Source organism: Colobus angolensis, unplaced genomic scaffold (genome assembly GCF_000951035.1).
Source record: "Colobus angolensis palliatus isolate OR3802 unplaced genomic scaffold, Cang.pa_1.0 Scaffold129, whole genome shotgun sequence".
NCBI classification, from domain to species: Eukaryota; Metazoa; Chordata; class Mammalia; order Primates; family Cercopithecidae; genus Colobus; species Colobus angolensis.
The window spans coordinates 8,400,993-8,419,192 of record NW_012114141.1 but is presented as its reverse complement, the minus strand read 5'-3'; the positions used below and the strand labels follow the sequence as shown (position 1 = coordinate 8,419,192).

At 35.7% G+C, this 18,200-nt stretch overlaps 1 protein-coding gene across 1 annotated transcript in view; it reads left to right on the top strand.

Annotated features, from left to right (window-relative positions):
* Positions 1 to 18,101, top strand: part of LOC105505784 (zinc finger protein 385D) — a 357,162-nt gene extending 339,061 nt beyond the window's left edge. The window contains exons 5-8 of the mRNA XM_011933741.1: positions 1,907 to 2,140; positions 13,559 to 13,737; positions 15,156 to 15,257; positions 17,802 to 18,101. Coding sequence (XP_011789131.1) covers positions 1,907 to 2,140; positions 13,559 to 13,737; positions 15,156 to 15,257; positions 17,802 to 18,035 — 749 coding nt within the window. The 3' untranslated portion in view covers positions 18,036 to 18,101. The remainder of the gene's footprint in view (positions 1 to 1,906; positions 2,141 to 13,558; positions 13,738 to 15,155; positions 15,258 to 17,801) is intronic.
* The last annotated feature ends 99 nt before the right edge of the window (positions 18,102 to 18,200 follow it).

Sequence of the window (18,200 nt, the reverse complement as noted above, 5' to 3'; positions counted from 1 at the left end):
TGTAATTATTTTAAGTATATAAAACACCTAGCAAATTAACTACTTGTTGTTTATTCACAGTTACATATACTCATGCTTTCAAACAATCATTTCTGGTATATGGGGGCAATAAACAGCTATGGCACCATCTTAAAGTTGTTATGTTTTATTCCATCTCTAGGTTCTCAGAGATATTTTTTGGCTGTCACTTCTTATTTTAATAATGGAACCTTAACAGGCAAATAAAAGCTAATCAGGGAGTGTACCTTTCAGTGTGCAAGGGAATAAAAGTATTCTAATGACATAACTTAGTGTTAGGGTAATTTTAATTATTTTTCTCTAGCCATGAGACACATATTTGCAGCCTGATTTTGAAAACTTGGTTGGTGAATGTTCTTTATGACACTGAAAGAGACTTACTTGATCTTAGCAGGTAAATAAGTGATTGAAAGTGTGTGAAGTATCAGGCAAAGGAAATAAGATCCAGATGAATTTTTTTTATACAACAGCCCTTAAACAAGGATTCATTTCTCTTTTTATTGACTAGTGTTTCTGATGCCCTATTTAGAAAAGCAATAAAAAACCTCACCTATATTTTCACCCCTATGCCTGGAAGAAAGGGGATATCCCAGTTAACAGTCATTCTGTAGCTGCAGTCAACTCTTGATAGTAATGAACTAACAAGAAGTAAGCGTTTATGCAGACAACACTTAACTGCAGACAGACCATTGGTCCTTATATCATTGCCAAGTCTCTTTATCATGAACTTTTCAACGTAGCATTAGATGGTGACCATAGCAGTATATGGAATGAGAGACAGTTTCAATAGCAGATGTAGCTGGAGAGGCAGCCTAGGAATATTTTGGAGAGGAAGTTAAGAACCAGCTAAGAGGCAAAAAAGTAGTATTTGGGTAGATAGGATATGAGTGTAGAGCTTATTTGCAATTTGTTATTGGGTATGGCAAACATTGCTAACATAACAGTGATTGGCATATTTGTAAGGGGAACTGTGCATACCCAAATAAAGTTAAGACAGGGTAGTTTTACTTTGGAGATTGATCTCTCCAGATTTAGCATCAGACTTTAGAGCCAGAAGGGTTGTAGAGTTACAGTGCCTCAACATTTTCATGATCATTTAACTCTTAAAACAATGTGACAATAGCATGGTGTGGCCATCCTGTGAATTCCTTGTGAATAGTGGCTATTAATGTCTGAATATTTTTGCCACAAACTCCCTGCGTACAGCTTGGTACAGGGCATGTATTTAATAGATACGTTAGACTAGAATTCTTCTTCTTTTGATGTTGATGATTTTTGTACCTTGGGTTGAATTGTAACTCTTTGTAAGTAGAGCAATGATTTTCTGAACTGTTGATCTGGTCAAAGCAATTATGGCATCAGGCCTCCAATTTTTCTTTTTCTTTTTCTTTTTGGATAAATATTGCAAAAGGATCTGTACCTGTTTTTTAATTAAAAAAAGAAAGAATGAAAGAAAGAAGCAAAATAGACAAGTAGTAAAGAAATTCAAAGTATCTTAAAAGCATTTATCTTCTATTTTAATTGTTTAAAAATCTAGAAAAAGCCATTTAGAAATATGCGTTGAGAGACTGCAATATATTATAAATATTGTTGTACTAAGGCTGTGTGTTAACAAGAGAAATTTGTGGATGTTCACCCCATAGAATATTTTAAACTTGTATTTATGTTGATGTTCAAGAATCATCTGAAAGTGTTATTTTAATACATGAAATGAAATATGGTCATCTGTGTAAATTTTTTTATGAGGTGATTGATGCATCCTTGACAAACAGCAATTGCTAGCTGCTCTTATCATTATAAGCAGAAGGCAATATTCGTGATACATTCCTGAATAGGGAATGATAATATCACCGTTTTCTCCCCTTTTTTCTGTGTTTTTCGAATACAGATGGTACTGCAGGGACACCAGCAATATCAACGACGACAACTGTGGAAATCCGCAAAAGCAGTGTTATGACAACTGAGATCACCTCTAAAGTGGAAAAAAGCCCAACGACAGCCACTGGCAATAGCTCATGTCCTTCTACTGAGACCGAGGAAGAAAAGGCAAAACGGCTTCTTTACTGTTCGCTATGCAAGGTTGCTGTCAACTCCGCCTCGCAGCTGGAGGCGCACAACAGTGGTGAGATGCAGCGATTTCTTTTTGTTTCAACAGCTCTGCAATTATCTTCCTCTGAATAGATTAGATCTTTTGCAGCAGGGGACAAAGGGGTAGAGGAAAACTGGCAATCATTACATGGAAATCATTAACCATTAAAAAATAAAAATGACAAGCAAAGTGTCATTTATATAGGCACAAGAGGTGGTTTCCAGGACTTGAAGGCTATGGGGGGTGTGTGTGTGGGGGTGTGTGTGTGGGGATGTGTGTGTGTGGGGATGTGTGTGTGTGGGTGGGTGGGTGTGTGTGTTTTTAAACATTAGGAGATACAATGAAATATAGTCCTAAAATAAGTTTTGCATTTATATGATTTCTAGTTTATATATTTCCATGCATTTGCATCTAAATGACGTTTTCTAAAACTGTGCCCATAGTACTGTTGAAAAATGTGTAGTTGCATGACTCTAAGCACCTTTGGTTAAAACCCCTCTATTTTGATTTTTATGAAAAAATAATGTTATTTGGGCTAAATCTATGGGACTGGACAATGAAACTTAAGAAAGTGTTTATTGTGTGCAGCCATTCAGATGTGATTTCTAAATTTCTTTTTTACTCTTTCCAACAACTTTGCAATAACTTAAAAATGTTATTCTTTTCAATTGTTTGAGGCTTAGAAAAGGCACAGAACATAACCAATTAAGTTACAGAACTGTGATTTGAACTCAGATATGTCTGACTTCAACACTAATTCACATAGCAGTGAGGAAAATACTGGAATACTGACAAGCCAGGACAAAATGCTCTCCCAATATACTCATATATTTTGTTTCCATCTTGCTGCTCTGTATGTGTGTATATATATGCCCCCCATCTGTGTACACACACACACACACACACACCCCCCACACACACGCACACACTCTCAATCAACTATCAGCTTTTCTCTAAAGACTGGATTCATTGCCAAGATCAACTTTTCTCTAAAAGACTGGGTTCATTGCCAGGACTCTGTCAGCAACTATAATAGAAAAAGAATCATTTGTGAATCATGCCCTGAGTTAATATTGCAGCTGTATGTTGAGTCATTGACTAGCCATTGTGCTGCCCTGGTAATATTCAAGTATTGACTTCAAGACTCTAAGGAGTAATAGCAGCTGGAGAACAATTCCTTCAGCACATACCTTCCTCCTGCAAAAAACATTAGTTGTAGTAAGAGAGATCATGAGTTCAGGTACTAGGAAACACAGAAAGGTACCTGGCCTTAAGGCAGAATCTATACCTTGCAGATTTTCCATGTGTTTATTCATGCAAATACATTTCATCTTCAATGTAAGATATTTGGGAAAGTATAAACATCATTGGCATTCCATTTATTTCTCAAGAATCCTTGCCCATTCCACATAGTGACTGAGAAACACATTCATTTTGAGGAGGCATCAATTTTGACAGATAAACACACCATGTCCTTTGAGACTAGAGTTCATTTATCAAGAATTTCGGCAGGGTGTGGTGGTTTACACCTGTAATCTCAACACTTTGGCAGCTGGGGTAGGAGAATCACTTGAGGCCAGGAATTTGAGACCAGCCTGGGCAACAAAAGGAGACCCCCATCTCCACAAAAAAATTACAAAAAAAAAAAAGTGCTAGCTGGGCATGATGGCATATGCCTGTAGCTGCAGCTACTCAGCACGCTGAGGTGAGAGGATCTCTTGAGCCTAGGAAGTTGAGACCATAATGAGCCATAATGAGCCATGATTGTGCCACTGCACACCAGCTTGGCTGACAGTGAGACCCTGTCTCAAACAAACAAACAAACAAATAAATAAATAGGGAGTTTTTCTTCTTGAATTCTTATTAGAAACATCTGATTAAGAAACAAAGAAGGAATTACTTGTCAAATTAGGGCAACATTTTTCCTATTCTGCTTCTAGGTCCTTATCTCTACTTTGTGTGTCAAAATTACCCCAGAGCTTTAAAAATGTGTGTACCCAGGCACTATGCCCAGGGATTCCGATTATTATATCCAAGTCATGGGAAGCTGTAGTTTTTGGAGAAAAAAATAAATAAAACTTCAGTGTTTTGCAGGCAGAGCTGAGAACTATTATAAGAATCTTATCCAAGAGTTTAAGGAGGTGAAATGTGGCTGTCACCGTTTTTACTTGAATTCCCTTGTAAGAGTGTTCTCTCTGAACCTTACGCCTTCTCAGTGGACCACAGCCACTTGCCTTCTTTCTAAGCTGCTCCTCGAGTTTCCTTTTCCCTGTATTTTCCTTCCTGCATCAGAGATCTTTTTCTGTTCTGAAAAGAACCCACTCCAGAATCCCGGCCTAATGCTCATTTTAGAGCTCTACTTAGACTTGTACCAGCAAGCTGTGTCAGGTCTAATGGTAGCAAAGGAAGAAGAAAAGACACGTAAATAGATGCTGTTTGACCCCCTTTGTCCACCATTTTTGATCTTCAGATTCAGCTCTATTATTTGTAACTTGAACAGTGTTGGGAGGCTCACCATGTCTAGGATTTCCTCTAGATATAGATAAATGTGAATGCAATCTTACCTGCACTAAACAACTGCCACATGCATACTGGCTCTGTCTATATCTTCTCCCTAGGGTGTGGTATGAGGAAATCCAGAGAACAAAATAAAGAAGAGAAAAGCTAGGGATACCTGCTCTTCTGCCAGGAACACTAGCCACAGATGTAGGATTCGCCGTGTGATCATTGTGGTGTGTTTCAGCTTGGACTCCCTCAAAAGCAGATTTGGAGACATGGATTCGAGAGCAAATAGTTTCTTAGGGAGGCAAAGGAGGTTAAGGGAGTGGGTAAAAGAAAGAGGGAAAGGAAGGCAGCCCAAACAGAACGCGTGATGTAGCCAGTTACCAAGTTGGACAATTGGGACTGACCAAATGAAACTGTTAGACTTCCTGGCCTGCACTCCGTTTCACTGTGTTAAACATAAAAACTTCTATTAGTCATGAAAAGTGACAGAATTAAATTAATTCCGATTCTATTTCTTCATATTTATAATCACTGTGCTATCATTGTTAATTTATAATATAATATTTACATTTTTTTAAAAAAGATGTAATACCACAGGGCTTAAATGCATGAACCGTGCCCTTAGTGAGCTCAAAGTATTTGGAACTGTTATGAACTTACTAATGACACAAAAACTTGTTGCTGAATTTGTGTGTGTCTGGAGCTCATGTGGTATCTGTTATAAGATAAGCAATAAAAATCTGTGAATTTAATATACACTAAATCTTAATAGTAACCACATTAATTGTTTAAAATATAGACTAACAAAAATATTTTTTAGGGAGTAATCCTTTATTGCTGATGTTATTTACAGTTTCCAGATCATAGTACTGGTAGAAAGTAGATTGCCTAGGCCATTTAGTTCATTTAATTGTTGTTTTCTACATTCTCTTTAAATATACCCCTGTATTGTCTGCATTCAGAGAAGACCACAATCAATGCCCTACCTTTAGAAATCCACTGTCTCCTACACTTATCCCTGCCCCTCTAGTAGTGCTTCAAAAACAGTGCTCTGCTTTCTTTCAGAGCCAGATATGAGAAAGCTAGTGTTAAGATTGGATTGTATTTTCAGGGAACCAGGTTTGAAGGTCAATTCTGGTCTGAAGCAGCCAGGCTGCAGGGTGGGGAAATGTTTCCCTTGCATCCAAATAATAATTCTAAGTGTTTTTCTTGTTTTTCCCCTTTAGAAACACATTATATACATAAAATAGGGTCTGTAGCATTAAGTATAGACATGTGTATCTATGAGGGGAAAGCCAGTGCTCTTTCAAAACATGTTTTTCAGTCTTAGAAAATGCATTCTGAATTCTAAACAAATGACCGCAGGCAAATTTTGGGAATGCGACTTCCATTAGACCCTGTCAGTGGTATAGGACAGCAGAATGGACTAGAAGTGATAAGACTTAAATTTTGCCCCCAGATATGCAGAGAACATTTCTATAGACCTGGGCAAGCCAGTTGTCCTCTCTGGGCTTTTATATATATATTTGTCTCTCTATCTCTCTTTCTCTTTCTCTCTTGCTAATGGAGTTAAGAAGCCATATTGGCATTTTTAAGGATCAAATATTATGTCATGATTATTAGTATGACCACAGCTGCTGCTGGCATTATTTGGGGATCAATTACATTCTTTCATTTGCTTTCCCTTTGTATTTGTCACTAGTGTGTAATCATTTGGAGTTGTAATTAATTGATATATATTCCATAAGATTGGAATACAGGATTTGACCAGAGGCATTCCTACTTTGATTTTTTTTTTTTTAATTTAGAAAGGGAAGTACCTCTTTTGAGCTAACGAGTGGTGTTTACAACACAGTCTAAGAATTTTTTAAACACCTTAAGAGGACACAGTCTTTTAAAGAGATTTGGAGCCCTGCCCTCGACTTGTATGCTACAGATACAAATGTTACAAAAGATGTGTTTTTCTTTTTCTTTAAAAAAATTTCCCCCACAAAAAAAAAAAAATTCCCCCAAATACCCTAGTAGGTAGTGCTTTGCTTAGCTTATTTTGATGGTTTTCTCCATATAATTTGAAAGAAAAAAAGAAGAAAACCTTTGAGATCTTGTATAGTTAAAGCTCATTACTAATTTGGGCAGATTTTTCTGGTAATGACTTGAAGTAGTAACATTGGATAATTTTTGCTAAACACATTCTAGTTTTTGTTTTATATTTCTAGACAGGGCTTATTCTATCCCCTCACCAAGTTTCAATATGAAGAAAAGATAGTTATCAAATGACAGAGTTTATTAAATTTTAAAATGCTTAGAGAGTTCTAAACTTTTGCCTTAACAAAAGCAACAATGTAAAAAAGGATGAGAAGATTATTTAAAATGTATTGAGTAGATCAAAGTGTCAAGAATAATCCTTAAAACAATAAATGCATTTAATACAACATTTCAATAAAGTAGATAATTTCCTTTTTTAAAATAAATGAGGACATTGAAACACAAAGAAACCTAAGCTCACACAGCTAATGGAGGCAAAATCTGTCCCACAAAATTCTAGAGCCTGAGCTCATAACTTTCTTTTTACAAATGAAAAAAAAGTTGTATTTGTTTATCAATCTGTATTGATATCTAATACCCCAGTTAATTTTCCTTGACTATCTACTATGAGCAAGACCTAGTCATTGTCTTCAAGAAGTCCATGTCTAACTGTGACTGTGTATTCAGAAGTGAAATACATACTTGTTTCATGTGAAAAGCTCATTTAAGCCATTCAACTGTGGTCAGTGTTGTGTTCATGACCTTATTGCTATTAAGCCCCAAAGATTGTTTGCTACTTCTATTCAATATCTTCTAGGGTAATGATAAGGCTTCCCTTTAATTGAAAATAAAGATAGAGACTCATCTATCACACTTCTTCTGTTGTGACTTCTTTAAACTTTCTACAAATGATTAAGAAAACAGCCTCATAACTCCCTATGCTCCACACGGCCATACAGGTCATATTTGAATATTAGAGTTGTACTATCTAAAATGGCAGCCACTAGCCTCAGGTGGCTATTTAAATTGAAATTAATTGCCAGTCCCATTCCTTTGTTGCGGTGCCCTCATTTCAAGTGGTTAAGAGCTACGCATGGCTAATGGCTACTTTATTAGCCATACATTTGTATAGATATAGAATCTTTTTATCATCACAGACATTTCTATGTACTAGAGCTATAATTCATAAATAATATGTTTGGGGGATTGTGATAGTAAATGATTTGAGGTATATTACCTAATAAAACAATTTTTACATCACTGTGAGCATTTAGGGTTTACTAATTTCACATCTGGTGACTTCTCACTGATTAACAACCAGAATGAGTGACTTCAGAAATGTGTCAGGATGCATTTTCTGGCTGTGTTGTTTTATATGACTATTCTTGTTAAATGAGGTTTCACATGCAAAACAGTGAAATGTTCAACCTGTGTCATTTTCCCCATCTATGCCTCATATAAAATCACTGATATTTAAAACATTTCTGGAAGTATACATGTGAAAATGTGTTACTACTAAGGACTTGGAGCTTAAAGTTGATAGGTGGGCAGGCTTTTGCTTTTTACTTTATGTACTTCTGTGCTCTTTGAATTTTCTGCCAAGAACATCTGTTGCTTTCATTAACAAAATAAAAAATAAATAAAACTAGTTTACACAAAAAGCAAACAAGAGCACTGCTTTTATAAATAAGACAGCATTATGTTGCATTTATACTGTGGAAGTGTGATTAATTTGTCCATTTACTAGTTGTTGCATGTTAATAAGTTTAAGACCTTTCTCTAGGCTTTCTTGGGGGAATGGCTATAAAAGCAATGTGGTGTTTTCCATGGCCTTAAGGAAGGGCCTCGTTTTTAAGGAGAAGAAATGGGTGCATATAAAGATTTTTCAGTGTGTGTCTGGAGAAGCATGGGAGAGACTTAGTGTTTCCTCTAGTCACACTTTCAGGGCATTATGGATAAAGAAAGCTTTCTGGATGTCGATGATATTTCTCTTCACAGGCTGGAATTTCAAGGCTTGCTGCTATATTGATTTCACACATTTGTCTCCATTATCAGATAAGCTATGTGTTCTGCCCATTGGGTCCCTCAGCCTGCAGAGCTCTTCCCTGGGTTTCCTTTGGTCACAGGGTCCACTGTGTGGCTTGTCTCCTATCCCATAATGACTTCAGAGCTTTCCCTCCAGGGCCATTTCTGAAAAAAGCATGTTTATTTTTTTCTCTGTTTTAGACTTCTTGTTTTCTTTGTCTCTATTTTCACCTTTCCAAATTGGACTTTGGATATATTACTGGTAAATCAGCAAATTACTTTCAACCGTGGAACTAACAGAAATTATACAATTTTTTTTTTTTTTTTATCATTTGGGGCAATATTTGGTCACCTGATACCTAGATGCCATTTCAGGTGCTTAATGTTTTTTGATATTCTAATAATGTAAACCAAAGCTTTCTTCTCTAGGAAAAAATTAACATGGAAAATCCATACTATATAGGAGGTTAACATAATAAAAGGTTAACTTGATATTTAGAGATTTAAAAAGAACACATGGAGGTGTTTGATGCTAATTACACATTCCAGGTATGTAGATTTGAGAGCGTTTTTCTTCCTTAGGACACACCAGAGTTATAATGCTATTATACCAAATATCATAAATAAACACCTTAGCAAAAGAAAAAAACACCTTTGCATTTTGCTGTTTGTATGGAGACTGACCATGACCACTTTACTGCCTATTTATAAGCTGAATCATTGAGCTTGTCAATATGATTGCAACTAAATTATTGCTGGCAATTGTATGAGTTTGTTAAAAATCTAGTCAAATGCTATTAAATAGTATTTAATGAGCCTTCTGAAAAACTAAACTTAAAGGTATTCAAATTTATTTTAGAGAGGGGCAAAATTTTTAGACTATGCCAACTAGATTTCCCTATAAAGTAAACTCCTCTGAAACTTTCTTTGTAATTTTTAGAAAATAATTTGGCAGTTTGAATCGAGAGACTTAAAAATAGTTATATTCTTTGTCCCTATAATACCACTTATGAAAAGCTATCCCAAGGAAACAATCAAAAATGTGATAAAAGATTTAATGAGTAGGATGCTCATTACAACATAATTATATAGAGAAATAAAAGGAAATAATACAAATGTCTAATATTAGATAATGGTTAAATATATCATCTCTGTGTACTACAAGTCTATGCTGTCATTAAAAATCATGTGCATTTCTAAAAGTATATATATATAATTTCACAGAAGTTTTATGCAAAGCCACTTTAGCTAACTTATCCCAAATTTTTAAAATGCACATGTACAAATAGAATATAAAAGACTGGTACATGATAACTATTATTAATATTTTGATATACCTCTAGTTGGTGGAATTAGGGGCTTTTTTTTCTTAATTTGTTTTTTAAATTTTTCTTATGACCTAATAAATTATTTCTAATGTATGACTTATTTAATTTTTTAGTCATTTGCCAGTTTTCCTGTTTACCTATCTTTCCTTTATGCCAGTACCAAACTTGAAAGTCAGCTAAAATGAGGAATTGTAAGAATGATGGGAAACAAAAGGGAAGGCTAGTCCCTTGCCCCCATATTAACTTGATTTTTACAGATAAAAGCATAATATGTATCTTTCCCCCAAATACTCCAAAATAAACAATTAAGCAGAAAGCAATATATATATATGATTTCTTGGAGCCTTATGCTGTACTGAATTTAGACTGTGGTTGGAGTATAATTTCACCTTTCAGAAATCATGAAGCTTCAAGTGAAGGTATTTGTCAGTGCCAGCCTTTTAAAAGTGGTAAGGGAAAACAGTCCACTTAGCTCCTTGCAGAGTCTCTCCTCAGAGGAAAGAGTGTAGTACGGAAGTAGACTTGTGACTGCCTAGCTGGGCCATCACAAAAGAAGGGACAGCCTTGCAAGATGTTTACATGATGTTGAAGCCAGAGGAGACCACCAGCCACACAGCGCCACATCCTTGCAAAGTGTCACCATTTGTGGCACTCTGCTCAGTAAAAACAGCATTATGAGAAAAAGCAGGGGGTGGGGGCGGGGATGGACAGAGAATTATAGACTCAAATTCCAAGTTTAGAAAAGACAGTATTAACAAAATTGAAAATTAAAGATTTGTGTGTAACTGAATTCAGGTGGCTTAGAAATTGTTAGTGGATTTCTAAGGAACTTAATTTACTTTCTTCCTGCCAAGGACATCCAGTAATGCTTCTTTGTGATCACAAGCTAGTAACTTAGTCTTTCTGAGTCTCAGTTTATTATCTCCTAAATGGGGATAATAATAGCACCTAACTCATAGGATAGCTATGGGTAGGTAAAAAATTTAGCACAGTATCTGAAACGTATTACAGATTTAATACAAAGGGGTTCTTCTAATATTATTATGTTTATATTATTGCACATATTATCTCATAAATGTAAATGCTTTATAATTAAGAATACATTTTACTAAATTTTAGCTGTATTTTGCTACCCTTACTGCCTACTGAAGCTTTAAGATCTTATAAAACTATCTAATAGTTATTTAATTATGACTGACAATATGTTACTAAATGTATAAGGTTACACTGTGTAACAGTTCTACTCCATTTAATAGTGAGTAGTAATGCCAGAGTCAAAGCTACTAGCTGATGTTCCCTTCCCCGATGTTGCCACATTTTTAATCATATGTATACCTGTGTGTGTGTGCATGTGCATGTGTGTGTAAGTGTATGTTTATAGCGTATGGGTATATTTAATTGTCCTATCTTTTCTAGCTTCTATGAAGAGACTATACTTAAATAATAATTCTAACAACCCAATGACTTTGAAAAGATGGGTGTTTCTAAAATGTTCACATATATCCCATTTCTATTCTTCCTCTAGAAACATGACATAGATGGGTCTTAGCTTGCCAAAGATATTCTGAGAAGCACCATATTTTCTGAATCTTTGCCTGCTATTGCTGAGCCATACTATTGGGGCCAAATCTCTTAAATTTTCCATTATCTCCTGAACACTTAATACTCAATGCTGAGACAAGTCACCTATGCCTGGCTTTTTTCCTTCCCAATCAACATAAATGACTTAAATATTATTGAATAAGTTAAAATAGTATTTGGACCCATTCAGCTTCCACCTATGAAACACCAGCTACTAATTACAGATGATATTAACCAAAAGTGAATCTGGAATGCCTCAAGAAAATCAGGATGACAGTCAATCTCCTACTAACTTCTTAGGCATTCATAAACTAAATTAGCCCTGCTAATGTTTCTCAGTGTCACTGAAGAAGCTGCATAGAAAAAAAAAATTGTATAAAATCATCTGTTCGGATAAAGAAGTTTTCATAATCATCTACATATTTTGTTTCTTGCTCCCTAGCACTTCTTTTTTTCTTTGCCCTCCTCCCACTTATGTCATCTTCAGCTTCCACTTATGTCATTTGCACCTGCAGTGGAAAGCATTTGTGCTCACTATATTGCAAAGGAGGTGACTGAAAATAAGCTCCCGTGAAGCATCACAGTCATTACATTGGAGCAGTTCTCTGGCTCCACGTTTCAATTCCTCCAATCTTCCTGCGTGATATTGACTTTTTCCTTTCTCTAATGTGTTGAAATATGAACATTTTAATAAGAATGGATAAGAATATGGATATTTAAAATAGGCCATCTAGGTTGTAAGAATGAATACTTTTTATATTGGACTCAGGAAAAAGTAATCAGTTTGAAGAAGGGAAACATGTAGCTAGAAACCTATTTAATTTATTTATTGTCCCTTACTTAATATAATGTCATCTGCAGTGACCTCAAGTGTTCTTCACAACATGTTTCCTCATTAACACTTAGTGTCTGGGAAGCTGGCCTGTAACTCAGAAGTTAAGAATCATTTCTTTAATGGTTGCAGAATGTACAGTCTAATACATGCAAGTAGGCAGGGGAAACTACTACCAAATATTTCTAAAATCAGAATGGCAGAAAGAACACAAATGATTATAAAAGAAAATGTCACAGAAAAAACACATGGCCAAGTGAAAAAAAAATGAAGAATACTTATCAACTCTAAGAAAAAAGAAATTTTGAGCAAAATTTTGAGAGAAAACTGCCATTATGAACAGTATGTAACTACAGGGATCTCAAGAAAACAAAACACAAATGTTGTTAACGGTTGACAATTAGAGTTACATGAATCATGTGTGAAGGCCTGAAGATGTTATTTGTTTATTAAAAAGAAGCAGTTATCCATCGTGTATATGCTTGGGTTATGAGTTCATCCCTCATCTTCTTGGTCATTTGTTTATATAGCCCACCAGCGTGGGCTTTACTTTTCTAAAATGGATTTGTTTTTCAGAGTCATTAAGATCTTTATACTATTACTCTCTCTCTCTCTGAACCTAAAATACATAGCCAAGAAAGCTTGTTTGTATTTTTTTTTAGAAAGTGGGTATTTAATTAGTGCCACTTCTATAAACACACCATGTTTAAACTGATTACACTTGTTACACATCACCTCCAGCTATACCTTTAGCAACTAAATGACTCTTCCTCGTCAGGTATCATTTATGTCTTGTTAGTATCAAGAGAAAATGAAATGAAGTCACACCCATTTAATTTCCCCTCAGGACTCTAAAGTTTCATTACTATACTAATGGCACTTGTTTGTATTGTGGAGTATTAGAAAAAAAATGAATAATTTAATAACATTATGTAAAGCGATGAAAGCACACTGTTACAGTCTGCTGTATCACGTATATACTTCTGCCCATAATGCCAGGAAAAGCTGCACTAAAATGAGGCATCAAATTTTGTTATTGTACTGTTTCTTAAAGGTATATACTAGCTAAGATTTTTTTTCCTCCCATCCTACCTCCTTCTCTCCCTCCGTTCTTTCCTCCCTCCTTTCCTTCCTTCCTTTCAATATTCCTGACAGGTACTAAGCACAAAACCATGCTGGAAGCCCGGAATGGAAGTGGCACTATCAAAGCCTTTCCTAGGGCAGGAGTGAAAGGCAAAGGACCTGTTAATAAAGGAAATACAGGCCTCCAAAATAAAACATTTCACTGTGAAATCTGTGATGTGCACGTTAACTCGGAAACACAACTTAAACAGGTAAGCAGCAAGTATTCTAGGAGTGAAAACCAACAAGGGACAGCCTTATAAGCAGGAAGTGTGTGCTTCCTTCGTTTTTATTTCTGTCTTTCTGTCCCATCCACCCATCTATTCATCCATTCCTCCATCTGCCCATCTGTTAACCCACTTATCTTACCTTCACTCTTCTGATTTATTTATGCTTATTTTAGTTGCTTAAGGAAATACTAAAATGTAATAGATTCTAGAGCCTTTCAGAATTGTTGGCAGTGAGTTTTTACTATTCTTGTATATGAAGAGTGGGTGGAGAAGGGATATCAGATCTTTTCTCTACCAGATTTTCCACTCAAAAGTGTTGATTTTCTTGAAAGGTCAATTTGCAGTATTCCATTTTTATTTGTTGAGATATTTACATGCCGCAACTAATTTTATACTGAGCTATTCTTTTATTTTATGTGTTTTATTATATGGTGTTGTACTGTATGTTTAGATCTTGCAGCCACCTGCAAAAGGGATGACTAATCACGTTGTATTCATTTTTACTATGAATAGCCTTCCAAAGCGATCATTTATACGTTGCCAACTGAAGGTCCAGCCCTCATGTTGTGTTTTGTTTTATACATATGTACAATATTTTACTGGTTTTATGCACCTTAGTTATTTATCTTTAGAATTTAAGGGTTTGACATTTGACTGTACAAATGTGAGGATAAACATTAGTATGGAAATAAATTCATTCATTCCTGGGCATCTTTGTTTATTTGCATGTAAAATTCCTTTAGACATTCCTTTCCTTTGTAAATGGTTTTCAAAAAAAAAAAAAAAAAAGAAAGAAAAGAAAAAGAAAAAGAGATGTGTGCAATGATAAGAAGAAAAGCTAGGAAAAAAAAAAAAGACACTACTATTTGTTTGAAAATATACTAAAATAGGCCAGGCACAGTCGCTCATGCCTGTAATCCCAGCACTTTGGGAGGCTGAGGCAGGTGGATCAAGAGGTTAAGAATTCAAGACCAGCCTGGCCAAGATAGTGAAACCCCATCTCTACTAAAAATGCAAAGAATTAGCTGTGCATGGTGGCGGGCACCTGTAATCTCAGCTACTTGGGAGGCTGAGGCAGAGAATTGCTTGAACCCAGGAGGCGGAAGTTGCAGCGAGCTGAGATCGTGCAACTGCACTCCAGCCTGGGTGGCAGAGCGAGATTCTGTCTCAAAAAACTATATATATATATAGTTTTTTATCCATATATATATATGGATAGCATAAAATATATATATCTTCAAGGCATCAGAATCTCAGGACAAAAGTGCATGATCTTTTATTTTTGTCTTTCTGAAACTTGCATGAAATAATGAATATCTTTCCCCAGGTTAAAGCAATATTTGTGACAGGTTTTTGGAGATGACTTTTTTAAAGCTGTCATTTTAAATTACTTTTAATAGCACATTAGCAGTAGAAGGCACAAAGACAGAGCTGCTGGGAAGCCCCCGAAACCTAAATACAGTCCTTACAACAAACTACAGAAGACAGCACATCCACTGGGGGTGAGTGTCATTTGGCAAGAGTCCAGCCTTTATTCCCGAATGGAATTACTGGTTTCTTGATTTGTTCCGGCACTTTGCCACCTTTAACCACAGCCCAGTACCCTTTACCTTTTCGATTTGAGCTCAGGTTTATCATAGATCATAGGGAAAAGAGAAAAACCAAACTCTTTCGAGTCAAGTAAGTAATCCCATGAAATCTGGTCTTGATATAAGTTAGTACTTTTGGAAAGAAGATCAGGAAGAAACAAATTCATGTATATCTTTTTTAATATGTTTAAGAGACAAAGTATTGGTATTGTTGGTATCCTCAACAATTTTGGATTTTGAATAACAGTCTCAAAGTGTAGCTTATTTTATTCAATTATTCAGTCAAGGACATTCCATAAAACCCAGGAAATACTTTGTAGGTATTTCCTCCCCCATGACTGCAAATAAGCTTTTTATATTAGTAAGTATACTATTACAATGTCCTGACCTGGAGATTTTGGTAGGACTTTAGAGGAAACCTGTGTGAAACATCTTGACATTGTAGATGAATATTGATGAACATGTATATTATTTTGTTTTGTTAGTTTGTTTCTGACTGAAGTGACCGTAGCTTTCACCAGAGAGACTCAGAGCTCAATGAAAAGTTAAAAACAACTGATCTATAAGTTAAATCGTGCATTTTGAAACATTTATTCAAAATAGATCTTATTACTATTTGATGCTATTATGTGCTGCTGACACATGAAAACTTAACTAAAGGAAAACTGCAATTATCTACTATGAGACCCCAGTACAAGCTGTCCTGTTACTTTAGTAACATTGCCCATTTTTGTTCAAATGAAGTTATTTTAATTTTGTATCCTGAAGCTTTACTGAAGTTGTTTATGAGCTTAAGGATCTTTTGGGCCAAGACTATAGATTTTTCTAGATATAGGATCATTTTGTCTGCAAACAGGGATAGTTTGACTTCCTCTCTTCCTATCTGGATGCTGTTTATGTTCTTCTCTTGCCTGATTGTCCTGGCCAGGGCTTGCAATACTGTGTTGAATAGGAGTGGTGAGAGAGGACACCTTGCCTTGTGCCGATTTTCAAGGGTAATGCTTCCAGCTTTTGCCCTTACAGTATGATGTTGGTTGTGGGTTTGTCATACATGGCTCTTATTATTTTGAGATATGTTCCTTCAGTACCTAGTTTATTGAGAGTTTTATCATGAAGGGGTGTTGAATTGTATTGAAAGCCTTTTCTGCATCCATTGAGATAATCATGTGTTTTTGTCTTTAGTTCTGTTTATGTGATGAATCACATTTATTGATTTCCATATGTTGAACCAACCTCTCATCCCAGAGAAGAAGCCTAATTGATTGTAGTGGATAAGCTTTTTGATGTGCTGCTAGATTTGGTTTGCCAGTATTTTGTTGAGTTTTGCATCGATGTTCATCAAGGATATTGGCCTGAACTTTTCTTTTTTGTTGTGTCTCTGCCAGGTTTTGGTATCAGGATGATGCTGGCCTCATAGAATGAGTTAGGGAGAAGTTCCTTCTCAATTTTGGGGGATGAAATAATCTGTACAACAAGCCATGACACAAGTTTACCTATATAACGAACCTGTATATGTACCCTTGAACTGAAAATAAAAGTTTAAAAAAGTGAAGTTACTTTACTTTTCTGTAAAGACACAATTTTAGCTGGATTGGGAGGTGAAGAATTCTGCACAGTGCCTCAGCACCACTAGTCATAACCCTGAATGCTATCTCTGTCCAGCATAGATGCAGCTTTTGACAATCAAGTGAATGGTTCTTAAATAAACAGAGTAGTCAGAATTGTGTTGCTATTAGTATACAAACCCTCCTTCTTCACTATCACTATGTTACTGACTCCACAAATGGGAACATTCTCTCAGTGAAAACAGGTATTTTACTGATGTTACTAGCCAGAGAATGAACTGGCTTTGTAGAGATGGATTGAGAAAATGTGGTTACCATTTGCACAAAGAAAAAGTGGAACGTGTCAAAATTTAGCGGAGAAAAGGAATTTTTGGTTGTTTTTAAAATTTCTCTATTGAAAGTGAAATTTTATTGTTTTTATTTATTTTGAACAGTGCTTCATACAATTGGAAACAACATTCTCTGTGTAACCCATTTTACACACTTGGATAGTCGAATGGCATTTGACAGCATTAAAAATCTCTTTAGAAATGTGTGCTCTTTAACAGTTAATGTATGTGTAAAGGGTGATACAAATATTCTATATTTTCTCATGATGAATACTTTCCTCTGAAAGCATAATTTTCAACAAACATAAAATAAAATAAGGTTGCTGAGTACTTTTCTGGAGGACTTTTCAAGCATTCCTGGTTAGCCATTTTCAGGTATCTTCCAACTCTTCCAAAAGGAAAATGTTCTATACTTCCCATTTTCTTTGTTGTCAGTTCACAAGTGTGAAGCTTTTTTCTTTCTGGTTGTTTACTGCTATATTTTAAAACATCCCTACCATTTTGGGTTTTAAGTACAAATTCCAAAGCTGTTGTTCTTTTACAATACTTTTTCTCCCTTGCAGGTAAAATTAGTATTTTCAAAAGAACCTTCAAAGCCATTGGCTCCACGAATTCTACCAAATCCTCTAGCAGCTGCAGCAGCTGCAGCAGCAGTGGCAGTGAGTTCCCCCTTCAGTCTTCGAACTGCTCCAGCAGCAACACTGTTCCAGACTTCTGCACTTCCTCCAGCACTCCTGCGGCCAGCTCCTGGACCCATTCGGACCGCCCACACTCCTGTGCTGTTTGCTCCTTACTGAATTCCAAATAGGAGTAATTGTACTGCAATAATTTTTCAAAAAACAAAAAACAAAACAAACAAAAGAGAACTATGCAGTGTTTATTTATAGTTTAAAGTATATCTGAAGAGCCAGGACTTTTGATAGTGAATTGAAAAGATTATAAAAAAGGGGGGGAGGTGTGGG